The sequence below is a fragment of the Triturus cristatus genome, chromosome 12 (genome assembly GCF_964204655.1).
Source record: "Triturus cristatus chromosome 12, aTriCri1.1, whole genome shotgun sequence".
In the NCBI taxonomy this organism is placed as follows: domain Eukaryota; kingdom Metazoa; phylum Chordata; class Amphibia; order Caudata; family Salamandridae; genus Triturus; species Triturus cristatus.
The window spans coordinates 132,581,255-132,609,131 of NC_140595.1; the positions used below are offsets into that span (position 1 = coordinate 132,581,255).

The 27,877-nt window shown below is 43.6% G+C and overlaps 1 protein-coding gene across 1 annotated transcript in view; it reads right to left on the reverse strand.

Moving 5' to 3' along the window:
• Window positions 1–27,877, reverse strand: part of LOC146772886 (rho guanine nucleotide exchange factor 11-like) — a 247,522-nt gene that overhangs the window by 29,657 nt on the left and 189,988 nt on the right. Inside the window, 3 exon segments of the mRNA XM_085637041.1 lie at window positions 13,543–13,726; window positions 24,730–24,995; window positions 24,998–25,024. Of these exon segments, the coding sequence (XP_085493167.1) occupies window positions 13,543–13,726; window positions 24,730–24,995; window positions 24,998–25,024 (477 nt within the window).

The window sequence follows — 27,877 nt, forward strand, 5'->3', positions numbered from 1 at the left end:
GCAACAGGTAGAACTAGCTTGGCTTAGCAATCGTCAGAGAGAATTCTTAGCGGCTGACTTGGGGGTGGACGAAATCCGAGAAGCTATAATGCAAATAGGGAATGGTAAGGCACCGGGACCCGATGGCCTTGGCAATAGAGTTTTACAAGAACTACATAGACACATTGGCCCCCTTCCTGAAGGCAGTCTATGAGGAGGCAGACCAAACGGGAGTAATCCCACCCAATATGCGGGAAGCGATACTGGTCTCACTACTGAAACCCAGTAAGAACCCCGAATCTGCAGACTCGTATAGACCTCTGTCCCTGATTAATTGCGATGTCAAGGTATTAGCCAAAGTCCTAGCAAATAGGCTCACGTCATTGCTTGTGGGAATATAACGATGCTCACACTCTGAATTGTTGGCACTGGCATAAACAAAATCATATGTTTTAAATTGTCGCCGTTTCTCTGTAAAATCTATTTTAAATAGCACTCACCTTGTCCCCACCCTCACTTGCACAAGAGCACAGGTCGGCGTCTTCCCCGGTCCACCACGGATTGTTCCGGTTGAGTGGAGGGAAGGATAACGCAGACCGGAAGTGCTGCAAATTGGAACTGTGAAGGTAGCACTCTAGTTGCTAACTCAAGCGCATAAAACTCCCATGCATGCCTCGACGCGCAGCGGACGCACTAGAGGACATTAGAAGGTAACCGAAGGGAACGGAGCGCCTGGCAAAGGGCTCCCAAGTCTGTTACTATATCATTGCCTTAAACGTCATTGCTTGTGGGAATATAACGATGCTCACACTCTGAATTGTTGGCACTGGCATAAACAAAATCATATGTTTTAAATTGTCGCCGTTTCTCTGTAAAATCTATTTTAAATAGCACTCACCTTGTCCCCACCCTCACTTGCACAAGAGCACAGGTCGGCGTCTTCCCCGGTCCACCACGGATTGTTCCGGTTGAGTGGAGGGAAGGATAACGCAGACCGGAAGTGCTGCAAATTGGAACTGTGAAGGTAGCGTTCTAGTTGCTAACTCAAGCGCATAAAACTCCCATGCATGCCTCGACGCGCAGCGGACGCGCGCAGCGGGCGCGCCGCTGGCGCACCGAAGGCGCGCCAAAGGCAAGCCCGTCTGCGCCAGACCGGGCCCAGGGGCCTGCCATAATGCCTCCGCGCCCCCTCCCCTCCTCCGATACTCCAGGGAAGATCTTCTTCACTTATCAAAAACCCCTAAGCCATCATGCTCTCACTCCATCTCACTTGAAAAACTACACCACAAATGCGCGCACTGCCCGTTTGAACTCCCAGCAAGCATGACTCCCCACTTAATGAGGAATTCATTCAAAATGGCACTGCTAAACTGCCGCTCCCTACCAAAACACTCCACAGAAATAAATTTACTCCTACAGGATTTAGAGCTCGATGCTCTGTTCCTCACCGAAACATGGCTCACCCCAAGCTCAGACCCCGACATTGTGCAGGCCCTCCCACCGGGATATCTGATTCAGCATCTAGATAGAACCAGTAGCAAAGGCGGCGGGATTGCAATTATCTATAAAGATCACTTTCTCTGCCGTCTTCTGGACAGCCCCCTCCTCGACTGCGAAAATGCCCACTTCATCATTGAATTTACCCCCCTGCTCTCCTTTTCCGGCATCCTCATTTACCGCCCCCCCCGGAGCCCAAGGCCTTTTCCGCACATCCCTACTAGAATCTGTCTTCTCCCTTGCTAGTATCTCACCCAATTTCAACCTTCTTGGAGATTTCAATCTCCATTTCGAGAACCCGTCAGCCATCACAGCCGACGATCTCATACAAGAGCTAGCAGCATTCCAGCTCCATCTCAAAACCCATCAGGCAACACACATCAAAGGCCACCTTCTTGACCCAATTTTCTCCAACGTAACTCAACTAGAATGCAGGACTCCCACCCCTTTCCCTTGGTCAGACCATTTTCTAATTCCGTTCTCTTGGCACCCAACCATCACAAGTACACCTCAACCACTACCTCGTACCCAAGCTCGTCACTGGCCAAAACTAAATATAGAAGAATGGACGCGTGCACTTAAGGCATCCGAACCCTGCCATGACCCCGACCCCTTAGTCGCAAATAAAAAATTCTCCTCATGGATCGAAAGTACGCTTGATCTAGTTTTACCAAAAAAAACCATTCAAAAGAAATCTGGACCAAATAAACTCCCCTGGTACACCCCAGAACTTCGGAAGCTAAAACAACACTGCAAAAAACTTGAAAGAACGTGAAGGAAAGACTATACCGTCGAAAAAAAAAACATATACAGATCCTCCATTTCCTCTTATAAAACAGCAATAAAATCATCCCAGGCCGCATATTACGAGGAAAAAATCCTCTCCTCATCTAACTCTTCTAGAGAAACCTTCCAAATCATACAAAAACTGCTGAAAGTACCTGAGCCCCCCCCTCCCCCGGATCCATCCGGCCAGCGCTGTGATGAATTAGCAGAATTTTTCAACACCAAAATTCAAAAAATTCTCAAACATCTCCCACTCAACATCAACGAACCACAATATACACCTCACACACCAACCTCGCAGGTGGCTCCCCATAACCTGGAATTCTTCAAACCACTCACAGAAGATCTACTTCCCCCCATCCTAGACTCCATAAAGAGTGGCTCCCCGCTCGACGCCGCCCCACTTAACATCTTGAAGTTAATAACACCAACTATCACCCTTCCCATCACAAAACTAATCAACGCCTCCTTATCACAGGGCCTGGTCCCACAAGACTGGAAAAAAGCCATGGTGAAAGCATTATTAAAAAAAAACCATCTTGATCCCACAGAGTTGGCTAACTACCGCCCCATCTCCCTACTCCCAGGAGTTAGCAAGGTGGCAGAGAAATATGTCAATCATCTGCTCTCCGCTCACCTCGAATCCACAGGAAAGCTTCACCCCTCCCAAACTGGCTTCCGCCCCGGCCAGGGCACAGAAACCGCGCTTATAGCTGTAGTGGAAGAAGCCAGAAAGATCTTAGACTCTGGAGGATCCACAGCCATCATCCTGTTGGACCTAAGTGCAGCCTTCGACACGGTGAACCACTCTACATTGGTTCACCGTCTCGAAAAAACAGGAGTAACTGGCACGGCCCTGGCCTGGCTGAAGTCTTTTCTGGAGGAAAGAACCTTCCAAGTATTCGAAGGTAACACGCGATCCCAATCAGTACCGCTCCAATGTGGGGTCCCCCAGGGCTCGTCCCTAAGCCCCACACTCTTTAATGTATATATGTCCCCCCTGGCTGAGATAGTATCCCCCTTCGGAGTCAAAATAGTTACTTACGCAGATGACACACAACTTATTGTGGCACTCAATCAGTCGGAGCACTCCTCGACGAAGCTGTGTACCTGCCTCAAAGAAGTAAATAGCTGGATGAGCTCATCACATCTTAAACTCAACGGCGAAAAGACGGAGCTCATGTTGTTAGGGAACCAACCATCCTTCAACCCCAACACACTATGGCCTTCCTGCATGGGTCCAGCACCCACGGCAAGAAAAGAAATAAAAAGCCTAGGCATCTGGCTCGATAACGAACTTACCTTCAAAACCCAGGCCGGAAAAACCGCCGCCACTTGCTACGGTCTCCTTCGCACCACACGCAAAATACTGCCCCTCCTTCCCGACCACTCAAAAAAACTTCTGATACAGTCGCTTGTGCTCTCCCGGCTGGACTATGGCAATGCCTTGTACTTGGGTGCCCCCATATCAGTGATTGCCAGGCTTCAAATGGTCCAGAACTCGGCTGCAAGACTCCTCACTAATACAAGCAAACGCCTCTCTGCCAAGCCCGCCCTAAAAACTCTCCACTGGCTTCCAATACAGGAGAGAGTACACTTTAAAGCACTATGTATCACACATAAAATCATGCAGGGCAAGGGTCCCCCGATCATCAAGAACTTGATCAAACCCTATAAAGCCACCAGAAACCTTCGCTCAGATAATCTCTTCCTGACTGACACACCCAGAATCAAGAAGGCACGGACAGGCGGACGCCTCTTCTCATACAACGCCTCAAAGCTCTGGAACGCCCTCCCCCTATCTATCCGTAAGGAGCCCAATCATCTCACCTTTCGCAGGCACTTGAAAACCTGGCTATTCCCGTAACATCTTCCATCCTCTATTCACTCTCCGCAGCGCTGGGATGCTCCCGGGTAGCCATGCGCTATATAAAAGTCACTTTCATTTCATTTCATCCGACCAGGCTGGTTTCATACCCGGCCGATCGACCTCGCACAACCTGAGGACCCTTTTCTCCATCATGCATGATATCGATCAGGAGGAACAGGCGGTGGCAGTCTTCCTAGACGCCACTAAAGCATTCGATTCCCTGGAGAGGGGGTATCTGTTTGCTGTCCTGACGCACATGGAATTCCCCCCGGGATTTCTCATGTGGATTAAACTGCTATATAACCGACCCTGCGCCTCACTGTAGCTGAATGGAGAACGTTCTACTGACTTTGGCATCACCAGAGGTACGCGAGAGGGATGCCCCCTCTCACCCCTGCTATTTGCGATAGCCATGGAACTACTGGCATCCATGTTGCGACAACATCACCAGCAATATGCACTAGACTACCCCACAAGGCCCATCTTAATATCGTTATACGTGGATGATATTACGCTGTATGTGCGAGATCCTGCTGAAGGATTAAAAGCCATGATCCGCGAAATATTTAAATTCGGGGCCTTCTCTGGAATCACCATTAATTGGGGCAAATCCCAGATCATGCCGCTCACGAGCTGCACCACTCCATTCTCAATGGATTACCCATTGCAGTGGTGCATTGATGAAGTCTGATACCTGCGAGTTGCTATAACCAAAGATAAAGAAGAACTACTGCGAGGTAACTACAATGGAAGACCAGATCACCCGGTGGATTGCTCTCCCGCTCTCCCTCTCAGGCCGGATAGCCTTAATGAAGATGGTTATCATGCCGTAATTCTTATATTTGTTTACAAAAACCCTCTTCCCCCCGGCCGCCCCTTCTTCACCAAACTAAGGAGCCAGCTCATCCGCCTTGCTTGGGGCGGGAAACAACCCCGGATCAAATGGAGCACTCTCACCTTGCCGTTCGCCCAAGGTGGCTTTGAAGTGCCTGATCCTGAACCCTACTATCTCAGTACCAAGGCACACTTCGCCGCATACTGACCCGTGCCTCCGCACTTCATGACGCATCTGGCGGTGGAGCAAGGGCTCATGACTCCCCTGCCTCTTAAGGGGTTCCTGGGTATGGATCACAAAGCGGCTGGGGGAAAGGGATCCACCGTGGCTTGTACAAATAACGCATGGCACGCCGTTGCCAAGAGGTCCCAAGCTCCCATGCTATATTCCCCACTACTTCCCCTGTCCGACCTACATCACCTTCCAGTCACGCAAGATGGCATCTGTAAACGTATACTTCTCAAACTAGGTATACATACTTGGGGGGACATGTACCACCTGGGACGATTCAAAAGTATGGACGAATTCTTGGGCGACACTACACCCACCACTATGGACCGCTTCTTATACATTCGCCTGCTACAAGCTGTTAGGGCTACTACCCCTGCGTTCCCAGCGGAACCTTTAACACTGCTCCCGTTGCACCAAATGATACAGACAGGAACACCGCATGCGGTTTCCCGCATATATAAAGCCTCCATAGGGGCGGGGACCCATAACACTCTGAACGCAAAACAGGGGTGGGAAGCAGAATTGGGTCACCCTATCACAGAGGAGGCCTGGATGTATAGCTGTCAACAAACTGAGCGCATCACCGCTAGCAGCAGGTTCATAATCATCCATTTTAAATTCCTCCACAGAATGTACTATACTCCGGTAAGACTGCACAAAACCTAATTGCGGAAAAGAGATAGATGTGACCGTTGCAAACAAGAGGGGGCGGGTTTTTTACACTTGGCGTGGGAATGTAGGTCTATAGCCCATTACTGGACTGAGGTGGGGAGGGCCCTGAGTGTTATGATAGGGGGACAACTCGACCTCACACCAGAAATTGGGCTCCTGGGATACCTCCCAGGGCACAAAGGAAGCGTTAAGCGATTCCTGGCAATGGGACTACTCATAGCCAAATGTAAAATTGCTTGCCGATGGGGGAGGGGCAGAGCGCCCAAATTCAAGAACTGGCTGGCCGACCTCATTTACTGTCAGGAACAAAAAAATATATATGCTGAGATGTTGCCCCTTCGCTCGCGACCTTGTAATATCTGGAAATCTCTCACTAGCTACTTGCTTAGGGAGGCCGCAAAAAGCATGGACGATGACGCTGCACCACCGCACACTAACTGTCTAGCTGAGAATGGTGAATCCAATAGTGGAGGACTGATCAGTAGTAGGACTGGTGCGAAATTCTACCAATCTGTCATCTTTTCGCCTGCTTATGTATACTCTGCCTTTTATACTCAAGCTCACCCTTGGTACTGTACTGATGTATCCAAGCAATGCCAATGAACTGCCTGTCACACACTGTAATTGTTGTGTTGTTGTACTGAAAATGCCAATAAACAAAGATAAAAAAAAAAAAATGTTAAGGTAAATTTAGCCATGAGAATAGCTTTCACTTCTTTTTTGAAGAATGGGGTAGAAGGATTCTGTCTTGTTTCTGGGGGCAAAGCATTCCAAATCCTGGGGGCCATTACTTAGAAGGTGCGGTTGTATGTTATCTTCTTGACAAATCATTGTGGATTCAGTAGGACATTATTGGAGCTCCTTTTGGACCTGTCACCACACGAGAGCACCAGTTTCTGAGCTAGATAACTCTGAGTTTTGTGATTTAATGCCTTGTTCGTCATACAGTTGATTTTCAGATGAATTCTTGCCTCGAAGGGTAGCCAGTTGAGGGCTCACAGGTCAGGGGAGATGCGACTGTTTCTTTTAGAGCCTGTGAGGAGTCTAGCAGCTGCATTGATTGAGGCTCTAATAGGGGCCGTCTTCGATCTGGGAAGGCCGCATAGAGTGACACTCCCATATTCCACTCTAGGGATAACTAGAGCTTGAACTTCCTGTTTGAAGTCATTTGCGGGCAGGAAGGGTTTCAGTTTTATCAGAGTTTTCATTTGAAAATGTGCTCCTTTTGTGGAGGTGCTAATGTGTTTCTGCATGTTTAGATTTATGTCCAGAGTCACTCCCAACGATTTCGCAGAATCAATGATGAGGGGTTGACCTTTGAGTGCTGTTAGGTGGTTCATCCAATCGAGTATTGGGGTAATTGTTTGGGGGGTGCGATTAAGAGGAATTCCGTTTTGAGGTTGTTTAGTTTCAGATGGTTTTCGGATAGCCAGCTCTGCATTTTTTGAAGCATTGAATTGAGGGATTTAATGTCTTCAAATGAGTGGATCTTTATAGAGAGTTGTGTGTCGTCTGCGTACATGTGATAATGGACCTTCAAGGAGCTGAGAAGATCGGTGAGTGGTTCCATGTACAGGTTGAAAAGTGTGAGTGAAAGGGATGATCTCTGCGGTACACCTAAAGTGACTGGGACGGACATGGATAAGGATTGATTAACCTTGAATCTTTGGGATCTATTCTGTAGGAAGGAGGTGAACCAATTTAGAACAGATCCAGATAATCCCATTCTGTATTTCAAGAGATCAATCATTTTGTCGTGGTTTACGGTGTCAAAGGCCGAGGATAGGTCAAGCAAGATTAGTAGACAGGCTTCGTTTTTGTCAAGGATTTGGAATGCGTCATCGATTATGTGGGTCATGGCTGATTCTGTACTGTGACCTGCACGGAGGCCGGTTTGGGAGCAGGTTGAATTGATCAATGTGTTTGCCAAGCTGTGCCTGAACACATTTTTCTAAAAGTTTGGCCAGAGTGGGGATGTTGGACATTGGGCAATAGTTATTTAAGTCTGAGGGGTCTCCCAATGGCTTCTTTAAGATAGGGGATACCTGCCCTGCTTTTAGGATTTCTGGGATGGTTCTTTGAAGGAGAGAGGTGTTTATAATCTTGGTCCATAGAGGCAATAACAGGGGTATTAAGTCTTTTATGTAGTTTGCGGGCAGAGGGTCTGTGAAATGGCTGGAGGGGTTCAGGGCTGTGAGCGTTTTTAATATAGATTCTTCACTGTGGGTGTGGAAGGAGGACCAGGAAGCGTTGTTTTTGAGTTCGAACTTTACGGACTATGTGAATGGGGCTACTAGCGGGGGCTGTGAAGTGTCCATGTTAGAGTCAGATATTAAGTCGTTGAGCAGGTCCATCTTTATGTTTTCTGTCTTCATAGTAAAGAAGGCAGCAAAATCCTCGCAATTGGGTAGTGAGTCAGGGTTAGCTTGGAGGCAGTGGGGTGCATCCTTAGATTGAGATTGGATTAGTTTGAATAGCTTTTTGGGGCGGTTCTTGGCTTGGTCTAATTGCTTACTGAAGAAGTCTGCTTTTGATCGTGTGATCTTTCTGTGGTAGGAGTTTCTCGCGCTTCTTAGTAGCTTGAGGTGGTCAGAGGATGGTGCCGATCTCCATCTTCGTTTGATTAATTTTAGAGATCGTCTGTCTTCATTTAGCCTACCATCAAACCAGGGTTTTGAGTCTTTTGAGGTGATTCTTTTTAGTTGTAAGGGAGCTAGATTGTCTAGTACCGTGTTCATGGAGTGTAAGTAGTCATTAGTGAGACCTTGTACATCCTATAAGTCTTCCGGGGGAAGCAGGCTGTTAGGAATGGAGGTTGTGAGTAAGTCAGAACCGAAATATTTTAGGTTCCTCTTCCAAATTTTTGTTCTCGTGGGTTGGGTAGAAAGTAATTTAATTGTTTCATTGATGTAAAATGTGATGATGTGGTGGTCAGACCAGTCACAGGGGAGGATCGATTCAAGCTGAGTAGAGTCCACTTTGGAAATTATTATATCAAGGGTTGAGCCTTTATCATGTGTGGGGCTGTCACAGATTTGGGTAAGGTTAAGGTCAGAGAGGAAAGCTTTTAGGCTATTGACTCCTGGGTCGTCAAGGTCATTCCAGTGGAGATTGAAGTCGCCAAGGAATAATTGAGTATTTTGTTGACCGTCATTTGTAGCTAGAATGTCCATGAGATGTTCAATAAAGGTGAGATTGTCCCCTGGCGGGTGGTGGAATGCGTGTATTGAACATGTTGGTTTATTATTACTAGTGATGTCTAAACAAAGGTATTCACAGGAGGATAATACTGGGAAGTGGGAGCTGTTCACTGAGATATTGCTACGATGTATGCAGGCAATACCACCACCTGGCCTATCAGATCTATCAAGTCTGGTGATGTCGGGATTCGGGGGGACTGGTATGTCTAGGATGGGCGTGGATGTTTCATTTAGCCATGTTTCGGTCAAAATTAGTAGGTCCGGTTCATTAGTGAGAATGAGGTCAGCTATATCGGCTGCATGTCTTGAGGCCGACCTACAATTTAGAAGAATACATTTTAGCTGAGTTTTGATGGGTGTTGTGGTGGGTTCGTGTATGATGGGGACTCGCGTGAAGTTGTTTTCCATTATACCTCTAGAAATGTATCTTGTGACTCTATGAGTATTGGGGGGAATGGATGTGATTAGGGAGGGTTTGTTCAAGTTAACAGAGTGCGCAGTATGATGGGGGGAGAATCAGTAGTTTATAGGAATGGAGTAGTGAGGTTAAGTCTTTAACTGAGAGAGAGTTTTTCTTCCGGACCAGGCGGGATGAGGCATTGGGGTAGGGCTCTGTTCTCCAACTTGGGGGCTCACGTTTCTGGGAGCTTACATGCAGCTGCTGGGTAAGTTTCGAGTGGTTGATATGGAGGTATGTCGTGGATTCTAGCTTGAAGCGCGTGAACTTTGGTTGTTGTAGAATCAGGTCATGTAGAGTTTGGATGTTCTCTTTGACTTGTTGTAAGGATAGTAATAGCTCATCGAGTCTGGGGTCTGGTGTCGGAAGTAACTTATTTAATGTATAGGCAGTACTTAAGGGAGATGGAGAGGAATTGTATTATTAAATATAATATACCACTCCAAAGGTTGGTCCGATTCATTATGATGTAAAGTAACATAGGAATCCGCATTAAGATTTGAAAAGGTGCCACCGTGCCTGCAGATCTAAGATTTGAGACACTTTTTATGCTCTTATTTATAACCTGGTAATTCTTCTTTTTGCAACAGTTCTGTTAGATATACCAGAATTAGATGGGGAGGTTTTACCCTTAATTTACACACTACAGAAAATTAGAGACACTTTAGGGCCGGGTTATACATGCTGTTGGACTGCTTTCGTGCCTTGTTAAGGTTGGTCAGATTAATCACCATACCTTTTCTTCGATACTTTATCTCCTTCTGGGACAGATGAGTTTGGAACTCACATTACAATCTTTATGGACATGGACCTTCTCACACTTTATTTCGTATCACGGGTGCTTTCCTTAAATTTACCTTCTGTTCTTCACAGATTATTTCCATTTTTGATTCACACTTACTTTCTAAGTTCTTGCTTGTCTCTGCGTTTTATCTCTTTTCGTTACAGCTCACCAACTTCTATTACTTCTCACATCTATAATATCTTATCCCTTATATCTGATGATTGTTCTTAATTTCATTTTCATTGTTATGAATTTCACAGCTCTGATAAAGGCACACAGTGACGAAACACGTGTTGGCTGTTTTTCAAAGCAAGAATCTGTATGCAAGCGGATTGTACAGAAGAACACAAGACTGTATAATGTGTTAATAAATTGTTTCTTCATTCAATACAATATCCCAACTTTTTGGGTCTGACACTGTTATGACATTGTATGAGTGCTGGGGTTTCTCATTGTACTAATGGTTTATGGCAATTAAAATGGTAAGTCTTGTAGAACTTCTGGTAAGATCCCACCAACCATGTTTCAGAATGAGTGAGTGAACGACCAAGGAGCCAGCTGGAGTTGACTCACCTCAGTTAAAGGCTGGCTGAGGACGAGATTATTTTGCCAAACATTTCCATGTGTTTGGAATTTTTCAGGAGCAGTTGTCCGGAAGGCATTAGGGTTGACTCTGCTGATGGACAATTTCACCGCCAAACTCTCAGAAGCTGGGTGATGGGATAAGAATGCAGGTTCGCCTGGTGCTATCTATGGTAACATCCGACCTGCCAATTGACCAGAGGGCCAGAACGTGTTTTATCCATGTGCCAATGAGTTTATCAGTATGGGCCTCATTGAAAGGTAGAAGAGGTTTGGCCAGTGCCTGGCCAAGCAGTAGGACCTCTGCAAGTATGTTGGTTTTAAATTCCACAGTTAAAGGATGCACTTACTTCCATTGCTGGTCCAGGAACGGAATCAACACAGCACTGGGTGAGTTAATTAGCCCACTACCATCTTGCAGATCCACATACCAATTATCATCACCGTAAAGTTAGTGAGGCAACCTATTCCCCCATCTCCTCCATTTTAATTGCTGTATTGCTTGGTCTGCTCAGAGTCAGAGCCAAAAAGTTGGTGTAGTGGCTGTGTGCGATTGTGCAGTAGTGGAATCGTGTCTGAAGGATTGAGTATTGGCAGCACCACATCAGTATATGGGTGTACCGTCGGTCGAGACAAAATTGGCTCAAGTCAAATACCACAAAAAAATTGGGGCCAGTGCCAGCATTAATGTCCAGACCCAGATTTTGGCACCAGCCAAAAGTTGGCCCCAAAGCTGATGCGGAACCCAAAACGTGATCACGAGCCATAGATGGCACTGAGGTTTGATCCGCCAATGGTATCTTGACCGGAGGAATTTTAGGGTCCAATGGAGTAGCCTCTCAAAAGGCTCCAACCTGCAGTGATGTCACTGATTGGCTCGTGAACTAGGTGTGCATTGGGACAAAAGTTGGAATCAGCAGCTCGTTGGAATGGAAGCGAGAACTGGAGGCACGGTGGCACCTTTCCACCTTCCCCAGAGAAGGAAAATGGTGTGAAGAGGCCGAGTCCTGCTTGGAAATGTGGGGGTTATTACGATGGTGGAGGGCCCGCCAGCTGTGCAGTGGCGGGCCCTCCACCGTCATTCTGCTGTTTCCTCCTGCCATAGTACAATGGCGGGGGAATCATGGGGGGAGCCTGCCGGTCGTGAAGACCGCTTGCCACGGTTCCGTAAAGTGGTCCTTTTCTGACCACCTTGCAGAACGAAATTTTGACCAACATTGTGGCGGTGCCTTGCAGGCACCTATCATTTCCCCCTACATATCTCTGCACCATGTGGCAGGCACCGCATGATGCTTGCCACGTAGTGCAGGGATATGCAAGTGCCTTCATTTCTGAATTGTGGCGGGGGCTGCTGAACGCATCCCCACCACAATGCAAAATATGGGTGATGCAACCGCCACGGTGGCAGTCGCATCATAATCGAGGGTACGGGACCTCTGTCATACAGGTGGGCGGTCCCAGTCCCCATATCGATGGCGGCATCGTAATGACCCCCTGCGTTTCTTTTTGAACTTTCCCAAAGACTTCAACCATGAAGATCTGCAGTGGGAACGACTTCAGGAGCTTGTTCACACTTGTCTTCAACCTGGAGTGGGAGCTGCTCGAGTCATGTGGTGCTTTGCTTTGTAGAGGTTTGCATTCTTGCATGGCTTTTGGATTCATCTGGGCACAGTCACTGTAGGCCTTGGAATTATGCACTGAACCTAAGCATCAGAGGCATTCCTTGGAGTGTATGTATCACAGACATCTGTTAGGGACTGTCCCTACAAGGCTTCATCCTGTAGTCTTAGTGGGTGACCACTGGTACACTGGAAGAATTTTTTGAAAATTGTAAGAAAAAAAGTATTTTCACGGAGTGACATAGAAGAGCAGAGCTCCAGATCTGCATCTGAAGGAGCAGACGAAAAGCAACTGGCCTCAGCACACATGTGTGGTGCTTATGTACTGAAGTTGCTCATACCACATACGGGTGAGCAGGGGAACTGCTTTTGAGTTTTCTGGATACAGTCTGGGGCATTAGAATAGACACAAGTTCAGGAATCTATAGTAAGCATCCACTAGATTCCAAAATTATTTGTCAACACATTAAGCTTTCCAATTAGGGTAATGTTCTTAGTCCTGCTTATGAAGACCTGATTTTACTGACGTGTTTGAGTGCTGGATCTCTTAGCACCACCCACACTTTCCCAAAAGAATTAATTTCTCAAAGAATTCAATCGAATAATGTAGCATTCTGTAGCCTATCAATTGACATCCCATGATCTGAAGGCTTTGAAAAGCAGTGAAGTAACAGTTTCTTTCCTAAAGGTGAGAAAGAGGCTGTCTTACTAAGCCAATGTCATTTACCACTTCCTAAAATGATTTGTTGGGAAGCACAGAAATAATCTGGAACCCCATATAGTACTATTTTATGAACTTTTCCAAGAAGACATTCTCAGGACACGTTTTAGTTTGCAGGTGTGCTACAATGGAAGTGGCTTTTATATTTGGGCCTTTGTTAAAAATATAAGGTTCTAGTAAAGATCAAAGTGTCTATGGTCAAGCTTTAAATATCCTAAAAAATATAAGATGTATGCTTGTTATTTTTGCTGTGCTTTAGATATAATTCCATTTGGTTTCAATGTAGAGTCAACACAGAAGTCTTCTTACCGTCCTCAGATACTGACTCTGACTGCAAGTCTCTCGTGGAGGAAGGATCACATTCCTTGTTGGGGCTGTGAAGGTTTGCCCTCTGTGTATTCAGCTCCTTCACTGTGTCATTGACAAATAGACTGTCCTCTGAAGCGGCTTCTCTAAAAGACTTCAGTAACTCCCTGTGTGGTCCTGCCTTTTCCTACAATGGTCAAATAGAAAAGGTCATGGCAAAGAATTCAACATGATTCGACTGAAGACAATGTTCAACATTTACAGGATATTTAGTACAACTGCACTGTTAGAAGAAAACAAATGAATTTGAAATGGGAAATGTTGGGAAGGATAGTAGATTAAACAAGTTTAAAAGAGCCTAATTCCCTCCACACCATACTTTCAAAGGACTGTTAAACTAGAACAGGTTCTCTCTATTTCTCAAATTATAAGGGGCAATGGAAGTTACTGTCCTCTTAAAAGGGGGGTGAATGGAAGTCTCAGTGAGGATGCAACTTTTGGATGCGAGTTTACAAAGGAGGAGCTGCTGTGTTACATATGCTGCGTAACTTTGTTTTCTGTTCTTGCATAATCCCCTGATATACTCTGTTAAAAAACTTTTGTCCAGAGATTTTCATTTTGGATTTCTGTTTTTGGATCACTGGAGAAGTAATTTAGCTTTGGCAGAAATTGCTGATCCAGGCTGAATTTTTCTGGAGGACATTTTTAAAAATGGCGGAGATGTTATAGTGATGATGCAATATTTCAGGAACCATGAAGCCTATATACTTCATTTTGGTGTCAAAACATCGGTTTTGGGGGTCAAGTAGTATTATAGAGACAGAAGAAAACTCCTCAGAGCCGCTCTTGTACCATTTTCCAAAATGGTGGCTATATTAGAGGAAGAAGAGACATATATAAGTATGGAACAAATAATAATGTTTTTTAATCCTTTTATGTAGACACCAAACAATGTTTATGATCTGTATATGAAATAAAATTTTGTTTATCACTCCCCTTATAGACATAGTTTCATTATTCACTTTATTTATTTGTTTAAGCGATCGCTTATGGTACATTAGCAGAATGTTGAACATTTAGGAAGAGCATATCAACAGGGACGTCTTTTTATAGCACAGGTATTGTAAGAACATGTTTATGTAAGAACTGTGGGAAGAGGCTTTAGAAGTTTGTAGGCTTTAGAACCCTATCAATATCTTCCCAACCAAATTCACACAGATCTTTCTCTACATATGCATGATCCAAAATATTTACACATCTTCTGATCAAGTAGAACGCTTTTTTAATGTGTCTACGCACAGAATAGGACATTGGTGCAAAGTCAATTAGCGGAACTGATCTCTTGAACTTACTATACCAAAGATCATCCAATGTGTGACAGTCAGAACTCACTTTCCACACACATACAAGATTTTTTCTAAATCTTTAAAGTCACATTCTTCTTCTGTCTCAGAAAATCCTTTTAGAAACGTCGCAGATTCAGCAGTTAAACTCCAAGCTTTGTTCCAATTTTGCTCATAGTATAATCACCCGTAAAAATATGTGCCTTGATAAGATCACATGTTCTGCATTCCATCCATCAATTGTGTGTCTTTTGCTTTCTCGCCCTAAGTGCGCCAGATATGCCCAGACGTGGGTCCTGGGCTCACTGTGCCACTGGAATCAAGCTATCCTGGCTGAAGAGGGGCGAAACCCCGAAACCGGTCCTAGGATGCATGTTTCCGGTCCAGGGAGGACCTGGCTTGGCAGTTCGGGCTGGACTGTTCCCATTAGGCACAGGGTCAAGACTGATTTGTATATGGCCAGGTCTAAACTGGGGTGGCATGGTGAGCAAAAGAATGATGGATTTAACCCAGATCTCTTGACTGGGGGTGAATGTTTTGATTTGTTCTGCATTCCGTCCATCAAGTGTGTGTCTTTTGCTTGATAAGATCACTGGCATTCTCTGTGTCAAATTGTTTGTACAGAATATTAAGTGGGATTAATTATCTTTTCTCGCCTGTTCCATACCATATCCATAACTCTGACAATCCTTGAATTATGCTCAATTCAATTATAGTTTCGATCCATGTTCCAGGACATCTAGTAGACGTGACTTCATATCGTTATTGTTTGGTCACAGAGTTGTGTAGTTGCACAGGCTCAGTCATTTAAAAGTAATTTCCTTGCTGCTGCATGAAACATGTTAAAACGTTCCCCTCTCTTTCCCACGAGTTTGTGGTGAGGAACAGTACACAATGGTCCATTCATTTTGCATTTGTCATCTTTCTGGAAACACTGCAAATAGAAAGGATTTCATGGTAAACTAGCTGCCATTGAGTAGAATAGTCACTTTTACATGTCTGACCAACATTTCTGTTGGAGGTTTACTGTGATCTCTGGATCGTCTGTTCCAGGTTCATATTTGGAGTTACAGCATTGAACCTTGCCTCTCTGTGATTCACCACAAAATGTATTTAAATGAATTTTCTGTAGAGGTGTAGTTTTTCCACCTCTAGCTTCATCAGTCTTTGCAAATACCAGGAGCCATATCTAATTGTAGTGTATGCAATCAGATTTGTGAAACACACTATGCAGCTTCCAATCACCTTCCTGATCAGCATGTGCCAAGTTTTTAACTAGAGCTATCATGTGTAAAACATTTCCCCAGTACTTGCAAAGTTCTGATTTATGTCTCTTGAATGAAGTGTACCCTGTGCCTTGTTCACTTCTTAGATAAGATATGCAAAACCTAATTTGCCATTCTTTTTCCAGAAAGCATTCCAATGCAATGTTTCTATAACCTCAGATACGATGAGCATACCTTGTAACGAACGAACATAATGAGTTCTGCTCAATACTTACTGGACAGTTTTGCTGCCAAAGATTTGAGCCTCCATAAGTGCATTGTCTATGCCACATCCACTGAGATAACTTACTGCACACCGCATTGCAACTTTTGTCATGTGGAAAACACCCGTCATTGGATAAAGATAATCAAATCCTACTTGATTGCTCACAAAAATGTCAGCTACAATACGGAAAACACATTCATCACAGAAAATTGGCAGTATAGGCTGGTCTTCAAGCTGAACAGGCACATTTTGAAATTATTTAGAGCTGTGTATACTGTTGCGTAATTTGTGACTGGGGATGGTATTACTGGTAAAAACCCAGCCTTCTTCAGTGGGACGGTATTCTGGGAGATCAGAGCATGAATTCCAGCCTACGGAGGAATTGGCTTTTCTTCATCCTTTAATCTGCACTGAATAATTAATATGGTAAATTTAGTTGAATCAGATTTGTGGACCGCAGCATCAGGTAGAAGAAGATACATGTCCTCAGCCACTTTGAAACTTTGTGGTAGACTGGAATGTGATGATGGCTTGCACTGATGGCAAAATCAGTGCAAGCCATCATCACATCCCAGTCTACCACGTAAGGAGCTCATTTTATTGTTAGACTGACACAAACTATTTCTGACATTGTACATTCTGACCTGAGAAATCTTAATTTCATTCTTATGGATTAATACAGTTTTACCAATGTTGACCATTATTTCTCCGATCTCACTGAGTGTGAACCCGTAGCCAGCACTCAAGAGTGGCTTTAAAACTTAATTTGCTTTTTCAAAGAGTGCAAACTTAACTGAAAGCTGGCTATTACGTTGCTGCTGGGAGCTCATTGTACATTCATATTTTCAAATGTATGCATGCATGCAGTTCCGGTGGGCATACAAATCCACTGCAAATACATTCACTTCGCTGTTTAGATCAGTTGTTCAGCTAAAAACTTAATCTTGGAAGAAACCAGCTGCAGATAAAAACATATTTTCAATTTGAGACTCACATACTCTGTACTTTGTTCTTTCACTAATCCCTTTGGTCCATGTTCCGACTAACCACAGACAACACATTGAAGGTCCTCTGCTTTTGTGATCAGTTATTGGAGGTGGACGAGTGGTAGCCATCAATCTTCTAAGTGGATGTGCATTGGGTTTGTTTGTCGTCGCTTTCTCGAAAAACTCAAATTTTTGTTGTGATGCACTGGTTTCTGCTATTTTTTGACAATTTATTTTCCAGGCTTTTTTTCATTGTATACGACTTGCAGCACCTGTTGTTATAATGATAAAATATGTGATCCTCTTCACCCATCAGTTTCAAACTTTTGCTTTGCAGTATTTCTGAAGCATCTCGAACTCGCTTCAGTCCAGCTGTAGTGGATGTTAGATTTTCTTTCGGATTAGTTTGGCATATGACACATTTTTCGTGTTGAAGGAGTCCTAAGATTTTGTAATTAGCAACAATGTTAGGAGGTAAAGATCCTCTGCTACTACCTGCTTCGCTCATGTTTACGGATTTGAATCAACAGAAAAACTGAAACAGAAACAATATTAAAATAATTACCAATATGGTGGCTAAAACACATCATTATAGAGCCAGCATTTTGGAAAATGGTGGAATGTTTGCTCTGAGGAGTTATTTTCCATCTCTATAAGCCTACTTGACCCCCTAAGCTTATGTTTTGACATCAAAATGAAGTATATAGGTCTCATAGTTCCTGAAACACATATGCCATTTTTAAAAAAGTTGTCCAGAAAAATTCAGACTTGATAAGCAATGTCTACCCAAGCTAAATTAGTTCCCTAATGATACAAAACACAAATAAAAAAATTAACATTTCCGGATAACAATTTTTAATGAAGGTATTTCAAGGGGCCTCATGTTCTGTTGATACCCTTTTGCCAGAAGCATCTATCCTTTTGCTTTCTTTGCATCTCCAGTGCCCTGTGCTGCAGCTCTTTTGCTGGTGGTTGTGACAACTCGGGAGTCTGCTGGGGTGTGGCCCCTGATGAATACAGGATCAGTTGGTGATGTTCTGTATTTCCTCTCAATGCGAGGTGTTAAGACCCTAGTTTTGACAGGGTCGTTGAAGATGTCTTTGGATACATCATTACATCCTATCAGGGGCAGGTATTTCACCGTGCTCTCAGTGCGCAAAAGTGTCTCAACCAAGAAATACATTTGCTCCTCAGTGGTATACATTGGGAGCTTGTGGTACTCTGCTGCTCTCTGAATGACAGTGTGATATTAGGAGGTGTCATCTGGTGGTGATGGCTTTGTTGGTACTAGAGAGCCACGTCACAGTCATCCCATGGGTCTGAGGTGTGGTAGGTGTCTTTTGTCCCCTGAAAATCTGTCTTGGATCACCTCCTCTTCTTCTTATGGAGAGGGCTATTGTGTTTGTGGAGAGCCAGGTGAGCTAAAGGTCATTGAGCTTGTAGCCATGTGTACTAGTGCTTTTTGTGGTGGAGGCAGTGGCAGGCCCTCCTCTTGTGCCTGTCTTTTGCAAGTCTCTTTAAGCTTTTGCTGCATGAAGTGTTGCAGCCCTTCAAAAACTATGCTCAGTTCCTCAGTCAGCATACAAGATGGCATCTTTTGTTTCATTGGAGCCAGTGGAGTGTCCTCAGAAACTGTGTGTGTTTTTGTAACCCCAGATGTATGGCTTTTCTTCTGTGTCGAAGTGTGGACATGGTGTTTTTCTTTCCTTGGAGCGGAGGGCTGCTTGGATTCCAAGATGCTCGATCCTAAGCATTTCTTCAAATCTGATGTTTTACGTGGGGTAAAAATTTGTTGGCAGCTTTCGGTGCTGATGTGCCTGTCAGTGCTGACTTGTGTTTCAGTGCTGATGTGGTGCTGAAGTCGTTCCCATGATGTAGCCTTGTCGCCCGATAAAGAATGTTCTTGTCCTTTTTCGGCTCCGAGGGATGCTTGCGGTGTCAGCCCGTGCCTGTGGGCTGTGGTACACCGTTGCATGGTGGTGGACGTGTGTGCAAGATCTTCTTAGCACATAGTGGGTCAACAGCACTCACGGTACTTGACGTTGTCTTGGTGCTTGGTCCCAGCACAGGAATTAGTGACAGGGATGTGGGTCCCTTGACCTATATTGGAGTTTGTCCATCACAGGAGTACGAAGCAGAGGTGATATAATGGGGGCTGGGTATGATGACCCCACCTCCTTTATTACACCGGCCTGAATGTTTTCCTCAAATTTATGCAAGAACTCTGCCTCGGCTGCCAGCTCCTCTGCCATATGTGCCAGAAGACGATCCCTTTTGGCCTAAAGTGTCTTTTCGTTTTTAAACAATGTGCAGGCTTCGCACTTGTGTTCTCTGTGCTCTGAGGATAAGCACATATTACACGCTTTGTGAGTGTCGGAGTGTCCATACTTGGCCCTGCACCAAGGACACTGTTGGAAAAGGACTTTCTTTGTCTCCGTCACCTGTAGACGGGCAATCTCGACAAGTGTGTGTGTCGCTCACCGAGTACTCGCTTACCGGCGTCTCAAATCTGTTGGATGTTTTTCACTGGCTCTCTGATTAAGTTTTCCTATTCTGTAGGCCGCATAGGTGTCACGTGTTTGCCTCCGACCGCCAGTATTGTAATACCGTGGTCAGACAGAAACCTCTGATGTCAGGCAGAAAAACTCAGACAAACTGTCAAATGGCTTTACATTGTACATCATAATGAGGCCCTAAGTGTTTTTGTGTCACTTTCTTACTGACAGCATTTTTCTTTTATGAAAAGATGCCATCCTTTCGTCAAAAGTCAATGCTGTGGCTGAAAAACATAGAGAAAGTGCCTTGTGATGAATGACCTCCTTCCTGACGAGCATGGATTCTGAGTCAATATGTCCCTTTAAGCATTAAAGGCCAGATTTAAGATCAGGGTACACAGTAAACAGAAATGCCTTGGTCAGCCCTAAGAAAGTTCTAGAGGTGGCTTTATGAACGGCGCCCCCATCCTTTGAGGTATATAATGTGGAGGACAGGTATGGAGGCCATCTGCCTGCCATCGAGCTACTCAATATCAAAAAATGTCTGTCCACAATGACAGACTCAAGAGTATTCAAGAGCTTATTCTCCAAATCTTTTCACTGTTATATGCTATAAGACTCGCCATCATTACCTTGTCTTACACCAACTACACAATGTACACCACCTAATGCTGCAACACCTTCACATAACCTCAATCTCAGTCAGCAGTCACTGCTGTTCACTGAAACTACATCAATGTTAAAAATATTGAGTAAAAATATAGACAACAAAAATAGCGACTCCTATACTTAAACAGGTAAGTACAAAAATATTGACTGAAAAATATTGATGTAAAAAACTATAGATGTATAAAATATTGACTTTTATATAAATATAAAATATGATATATTACATATATGAAATAATAAATATAATTTTTACAAAATCAAATAAATGTAATATACATTTTAATAAAATATCACAAACGTAATAAAAAATAAACACACAAGCATTAATTTATGCATATATATATTTACTTTAAAACAATTGATAAACGATTATATTTATGTTAAAAGTTTAAAATATTATTCAAAATAAATATATATAAATGATTTAAAATATAAAAAACTAAAATCTATAATAAATTTAATCATTGAACTATTACAAAATACTTAAACCTAAATTTCACAATACTATCAGTGCAACAGTACCGAAAGTGTTGGAATAGTTAATTTTACCCCTTTACTATCCAACACTTTCCCTACTGTTGCGCTTTTTGGAGTGAGAATAGTCATTTTTGCCCCTCCGCTATCTAACACTTTCCCTACGGCTGCACTCACTAAAGTTGGAATAGTAAATTTTATTCCTCCTCTATCCAACACTTACCCTACTGTTGCACTCACTGGAGTGGGAATAGTTAATTTTACCCCTTTACTATCCCACTCCAGTGAGTGCAACAGTAGGGTAAGTGTTGGATAGCAGAGGAATAAAATTTACTATTCCAACTTTAGTGAGTGCAACAGTAGGGAAAGTGTTAGATAGCGGAGGGGCAAAAATTACTATTCTCACTCCAAAAAATGCAACAGTAGGGAAAGTGTTGGATAGTGGAGGGGTAGAAATTACAATTCCTACTCCACTGAGTGCAACAGTAGGATAAGTGTTGGCTAGCGAAAGAGTAAATATTACTATTCCCACTCTATAGAGTTCAACAGTAGGGAAAGTGTTGGATAGCAGAGGGGTAACATTTACTATTCACACTTTGGTGAGAGCAACAGTAGGAAAAGTGTTGGATAGTGGAGGGGTAAAAATTAATATTACCATTCCACTGAATGCAACAGTAGGATAAGTGTCGGATAGCAGAGGGGTAATTTTTTTTATTCCCACGTCAATGAGTGTAACAGTAAAGAAAGTGTTGTATAGCAACCCACTCCAATGACCGCAACAGTAGGGAAAGTTTTGGATAGTGGAGGGGTAAAAATTAATATTACCATTCCACTGAATGCAACAGTAGGATAAGTGTTGGATAGCAGAGGGGTAATTTATTTTATTCCCACGTCAATGAGTGTAACAGTAAAGAGTGTTGGATAGCAAAGGAGTTAAAATTACTATTCCCACTCCAATGACTGCAACAGTAGGGAAAGTTTTGGATAGTGGAGGGGTATAAATTACTATTCCAACTCCAGTGAGTGCAACAGTAGGGAAAGTGTTGAATAGCGGAGTGGTAAAATTAACTATTCCCACTCCAGTGAGCACTTCACTGAGCCACCATACTCTTTAAAGGGGTCACACAAGCCAAAGAGACCACACTCCTTAAGAGCTCTCACACCTCAACCTTTTTGAAATCTTTCAGGGTTTCGCTAAATCAAGACTTTGTCCTTTTACCAAAAGATAGCCTACACTTAGGCCTTTTGTGAGGATCTCTCCTTTTGGGAACACTAACACCTCTCACGAGATGCTTATCATAGGTTTGCAAACATGAACATTGCACTATCAATACCACCAGCTAACACTGCATTTATTTTCAAAGCACTCCATCATCGGAATTCTTCTCATCAAATGATGCCTTTGGTATCAGGTCATCCTGAATTTCCTAGCCATTTTTTTACTTACATGAGGTTGTGTGAAATGTGCACGAGCATGTTCGGAGACAAATTATAAATCTCAAGTGCAGGACCCTCCCTTTTCCTAGCATTGCATTAGCTACAAAGAAGAGTCACACTACTGCTCCTGTCTCTAATGTTCTAGCAGATAAGGGTAGTAAGTGGTCAGATTCTGTGGGTCACAAACTATGCAGCACATCTTCCCAAAAATACCTTAACCTATTTGTGGCTTGATTAACGTCTGTGCCCAACATTAAATAGCAAGTGTGCAGAGCATGTGATCTACGGTAGCACATACTACAAACCATGAGATTCCCTCCATACACCCCTCCAAACAAAGTAATAAAGTAGTTTTGATCTCTGAACTATATGGATATGGATAATTGTACCGGTCACCCAAGCACATCGTGAAGCTCATATAGTTGATTTCAAATGTTGTTTTTTAAATTGGCTACTATGCAAATTAATGTCGAGAATTGGTATGTTCATGCAGAGTGTTTGTGCAAGACGTAATAAATAAACATTAAAAAAAAAATACTAAAGGATAATAATACCAAATGTGTTCTTATTAAGCTTATCATCAAACCAATTTCGGATGCATCAGGTTCTATGCCAGAGGCTTAACCCGCCACTCAAGAGCGGTAACTGTGATTCTCACCTATGCAATTTTATGGCAAGGCATGGAGGCCGATATTACGTATATATTCTTTATTGACAACTCACAGCAACAACTTGAACAAACACATAGAACTTAGAATACAAATCTTTTAATATTCTGCTTCATATATAATCCCAAGTCAGGCAGCCATCTTCCTTCTTTGTTGCTGCTCACCACTATGATAAGTACACGCGATTTCATCTCGACAGTAATTGTCATGAGTATGTATGAGTAGGATGTAATTAGAGTCTGAACAAAACAGTTGAAGAAGTGTGTGTTCAGTGTGCGATGGGTTCACTTTAGGAGACATGAACAGGGATTTTTATTGAGGCATAGACGGTGTGTTTTAAAAAAAAGTGATTGAGTAAGGTTAAACGGGAACATACAACGGTTTTGGGAGTGTCTAAAATTACTGCCAAAGTTTTTTGACTAGAGGTGTTCAGGAGAAAGTTTACTACTGTCAGGGCAAAAGAAGTGGTTAGGCATTGTGTCTTTTGAATGGGCCAAACTTTGCTTGATCAAGGCGCATGGCGGTGCCTTCCATAGGGACAAACGCAACCTGGATCGCGAGGGGCACAGTCAATGGCACTGCCAAGTGCAAGCGTGCTTGGATGAATGCCAGTTGGACGCGAAGGATTTGAGTGTTTGAACAGCTTTGTAGTTGCGCTTTGATTAACCCAAAATTTATGAGAGGGAAAATATAAGAAATGGAGCAGCGCTTACCTGCAGGGTGCCTGATGGAGTAGAGTGCGCTTGCAGGCTGGACCGAATTTAGTTATAGGCAGCTGCCGTAGGAGCGTCAGAGGACGCGGGTTGCCATTTTGGATCACAGCAGTCTGGCATTTCATAAGGAGAGGCCAGGCAGTTATATTTAGGGCTAGTTTAGGGGCTTTTTTTTGTCAGATTCAGCTTTGTGTTGAGAGAAGCAGAAGAACTCTGGTAGTTGAAGTCCAGAGATATTTTGGTAGAGTGCTAAACTTTAAGTAGAAGGAAATATTTTGGATTCCTCAACACATTTTAGACTGGTGAGATATATTCTGTCAGAATGGAAGGTAATGGTGCCTCAGAGAGGAGCACTGAGGATAAGGTCCAGAAATGTATCAAGTAGTTTCAACCTTGGCAACACAATTAGGGAAGAAAATAGATGATCAGTTGGAGGCCACGGATAAGGCGGCTGGACGGAGGGGTGTTTGTAAAGCGACTCAGAAAAAGAAGTATATGCAAAAAGAGAAGGGCTTTGTTTTGTCAGTCTATGGGATTGTGATTTCATAATGGATTGTAATGATGCTATTTTAAAGGACTGACATGATTGAAGTCTTTTCCAAGGCTGTCCAAATACAATATAGTTTTTTCTTACTGTATGTTTTCATAAACCACAAACTTAATTGAAACCTTCTCATGCTCAGCATAAGAACAAATCTGAGTGTTCTCAAAAATCTAGCATAAGAACAAATCAGAGTGTTCATAAACATCTACCTCTAGAATTCTAAACATACTGCTGCAAAATGGCATACCAATTTTAAAATCATGAAAGTAAGTATGTTTTCGTGGGCTTTATGGCAATTTGGTTAATGGTGTCATAGATCACAGGCAATCAGTCATTTTACAATCCTATCTTGCAGATCAGTCACTCTCACCTTCAGCACGTTAAGCTTCAGTGTAAGCGGCTCCATCGTCTTGAAGATCATGTCCTTGTCATGAATTACAAAGCTCGAGGCTGGTGATTCTGCAGAAGGCGCAACCTCGGTGCTTCGGAATTGATGTCTGGCTTCACTGGAGTTGATGCGACTGATAGTCTGTGCACTCAAGGTGCTAGGACCAGCCTTACTTTCAGTCCTGTCGGTCTGACAAGTTTTCCCTACAGGTGCTATGCGGTCACCATCTGTAGAGGAATCAAGGGGTTAGCCGGAAGTGCTATACAAAAATAATTTCCTGCATTATGCAGAGAAAAATAAAATATCTGTGCATCAGTTACGTGGTATTCTCAAATACTGTCTATTAAAATCAGAATTTTACTATTCTGCACTCACACCACCAGATATAGTAGTACTTACTATGTAATATGATCTGTAACAATATCTTGCCTTACAGAGCAAATATTTCTCCAGACTATACCTACCTCTTAAACATCATTTTTAAGAATACCTTCATGATAAAACATCTTATATTAGCAACCAGAGAATTCTAGCAACATCCATAACAGCATAAACTCCCTCTCTATTGCATACTGCAGAACATTTTCCAAGCACTGATATTTCCTGATGACACTACCTGGACACCATGCTAGATAGAAGCCCTGTCTGACCCTCAGTGGCTGCTATGAAAAACGATAGAGAAGAGTGGAGTACCTAATGGCTAGAGTGAGTTAAAATGACATTTCTTCAATCAGATGAGAGAGAAACTGGCTTGTAAAAAAAGCAATGATAACCCAGGAAATGAACTGCATCATAGAATCATTTTAGTGAGGTCACCAGGTTGGACTGGAAAACAATGAGAAAAGGTGTGGCATAAAGTAACCACCGCACAGCAAGAAGTCCTTAACCATTTCCATGAGATGCACCACAATTTTATGAGAATTGGCCAAAGCACCCTGTGCAGGACTGATTTAAGAAAGCTTCCAGTCACATCAAGTTCCTATACCAATGGGTAGTTGGCAAATCCCATGAATCCTGACCTGGTCACAGCAAGAAATCAAAGGGCGGCAGGCCACAAAGGGACTAAGAAAGCTCCTCACTATTGTACAATATGTGCAGTCATGCTTTATGAACCACTGTAACCTCTCACTTTAAAAAAAGTTGTACCAAAGCAATCTTTGCAAGCGAATCTATTACAACAAAAATAACACCAGCTATAAATGAATTCAATGACCAAACCATTAAATGTATCTCATTGAAACAATACAAGCACTTTTCAAAAGCCTGGAGCACAGCCACAATATTCAAGGCCAGAATACGAATGCAACATGTCATCAAATTGCAGCAAACATTATCTTAACAGCAAGGTATATTTGAGTGCATGATTGGAGAGGACTGGTCCAAAGTAGGTGAGAAGTTAAGGGCTGAAGTGTAGTCTGCACATGAATACACTGTTATTTGTAGCTAAAGGGCACTATTGATTTTTGACGGGGTTTCCTATCCACTTTTTCAAGATAGTAGAATAGCCTGTTATTTGACATCTTAATGAGTATTCAATAAATACATTTTTATTCGGTAAATAAAATCACCATAAAAGAATACAGACCAGAGATGATAAAATCAAATTCATTGGTAAAATAAATAACAGACAAAAAGATTACTCACAAGAACACAAAACATATAAAACAGTTAATCCGGTCTCGTTTTCCTGGACACCCAGACAGCTTGTAAAAAAGAGAAAACAGTAAAGGTCACATGCTCCGTAGGGAGCTTCTGAAGGTACAAGGCAGGCCTGACATGTTTAAACTGCAGTGATTTCATTAAAGGGATTAATAAACGCTTCCTAGGCCAGCTGAAATAGGAGCACAACATTATAAAATGGAGCATGTCCAGCGAAGACACATTGTCATAACCAAAGGGAGCCCTTACCTCAGGCCATACCCACCCACATGGAGACGCCAAAAAATGCTATAGTTGATTAAACATAAACCTCCCCAATAAAAACCTAACATGCTGTGAGCGAACCAAGCCCGAGTATGCTCCATCCCTTGTGCAGTTTTTAAAAAAGAATGTGGCCCCTAACCAATGGCTTCTGAAGTTCTAAGCCTTTTCTCTCTGATCGGGAGCATTCCAGAAATAATCTTTTAACATTCCCCAAATCGTGGGCAGAGAGAGAAATCCGATTCATAAAGGTATCGGGCCTGCCTAGAGAAAAAAAGGATGGCTTAACATAGGCAATCCAAGGTATACTAGTTGCCCGGTCCAGGGACAGACAGTCCTTGAGGATCAACCGGCTTAGCTTCAGCTCCACCCTGCTCCAGATCATAATTCAACACAGAAGCAGGCTTAAGGAGATCAGGTCGAGACATAATCGAGCCCCAGCGCTGCATGCACTTAATGAGTATTCAAATGATCTACATAGGGGCAGATTCTGATCCGGGTCGGAAGGGCACCGAACGCGATCCGGCCGGAAAAACTACGAGCCATACGCGTGTTTTCCGGCCGACTCGTACAGCTGTACGAGCGAGCAAGTACGATGCGAGCTACATGAAATTCACCAACCGAGTCGTTTCCGGGTCCGAACCGCTCCGTACATCTCGGTCGTAAGCTAACCGTGGCGTGCAATGGATGCGATTCACAACGGAGCCAGTACAATGCACGCGTCGGACAGGCTGTGCGAGCCGGAGTGTCCGGCTCGCAAATCATCTGGTGGTTGCCTTTGGGGGTCTGTGTCGGACCCCCTGTCACCTGCAGCCCTACGACTCGGACACAGGGGGAGACCCATGGGTCTCCCCAACACAGACATGTACGGTGCGGATGGCACCGATGCGTACCCACTGTAGGGGGCGCACTTGTCCGCAACGTACCCATTCAGTCAATGGGAGCCCATGTACGCGTCGTACGCCCGGCCCCCATTGACTTCTATGGGAGTCCGACTGAACCCAGTCCGGCAGCATATGGCCGCATCGTACTCGCTCGGTCGGACTGCAGGACTCCGGTCGGAGTGCTTTCCGACCCGGATCGGAATCGGCACCATAGTAGGAAATCTTTTAGTGATACCGAAGACAATAGTGACGGTGCTTGCCAAGTAAGATAGTGAGGAAATAAATATCCCAAAAGTGTAAACTCAAAAGAAATATTCCAGAAGATC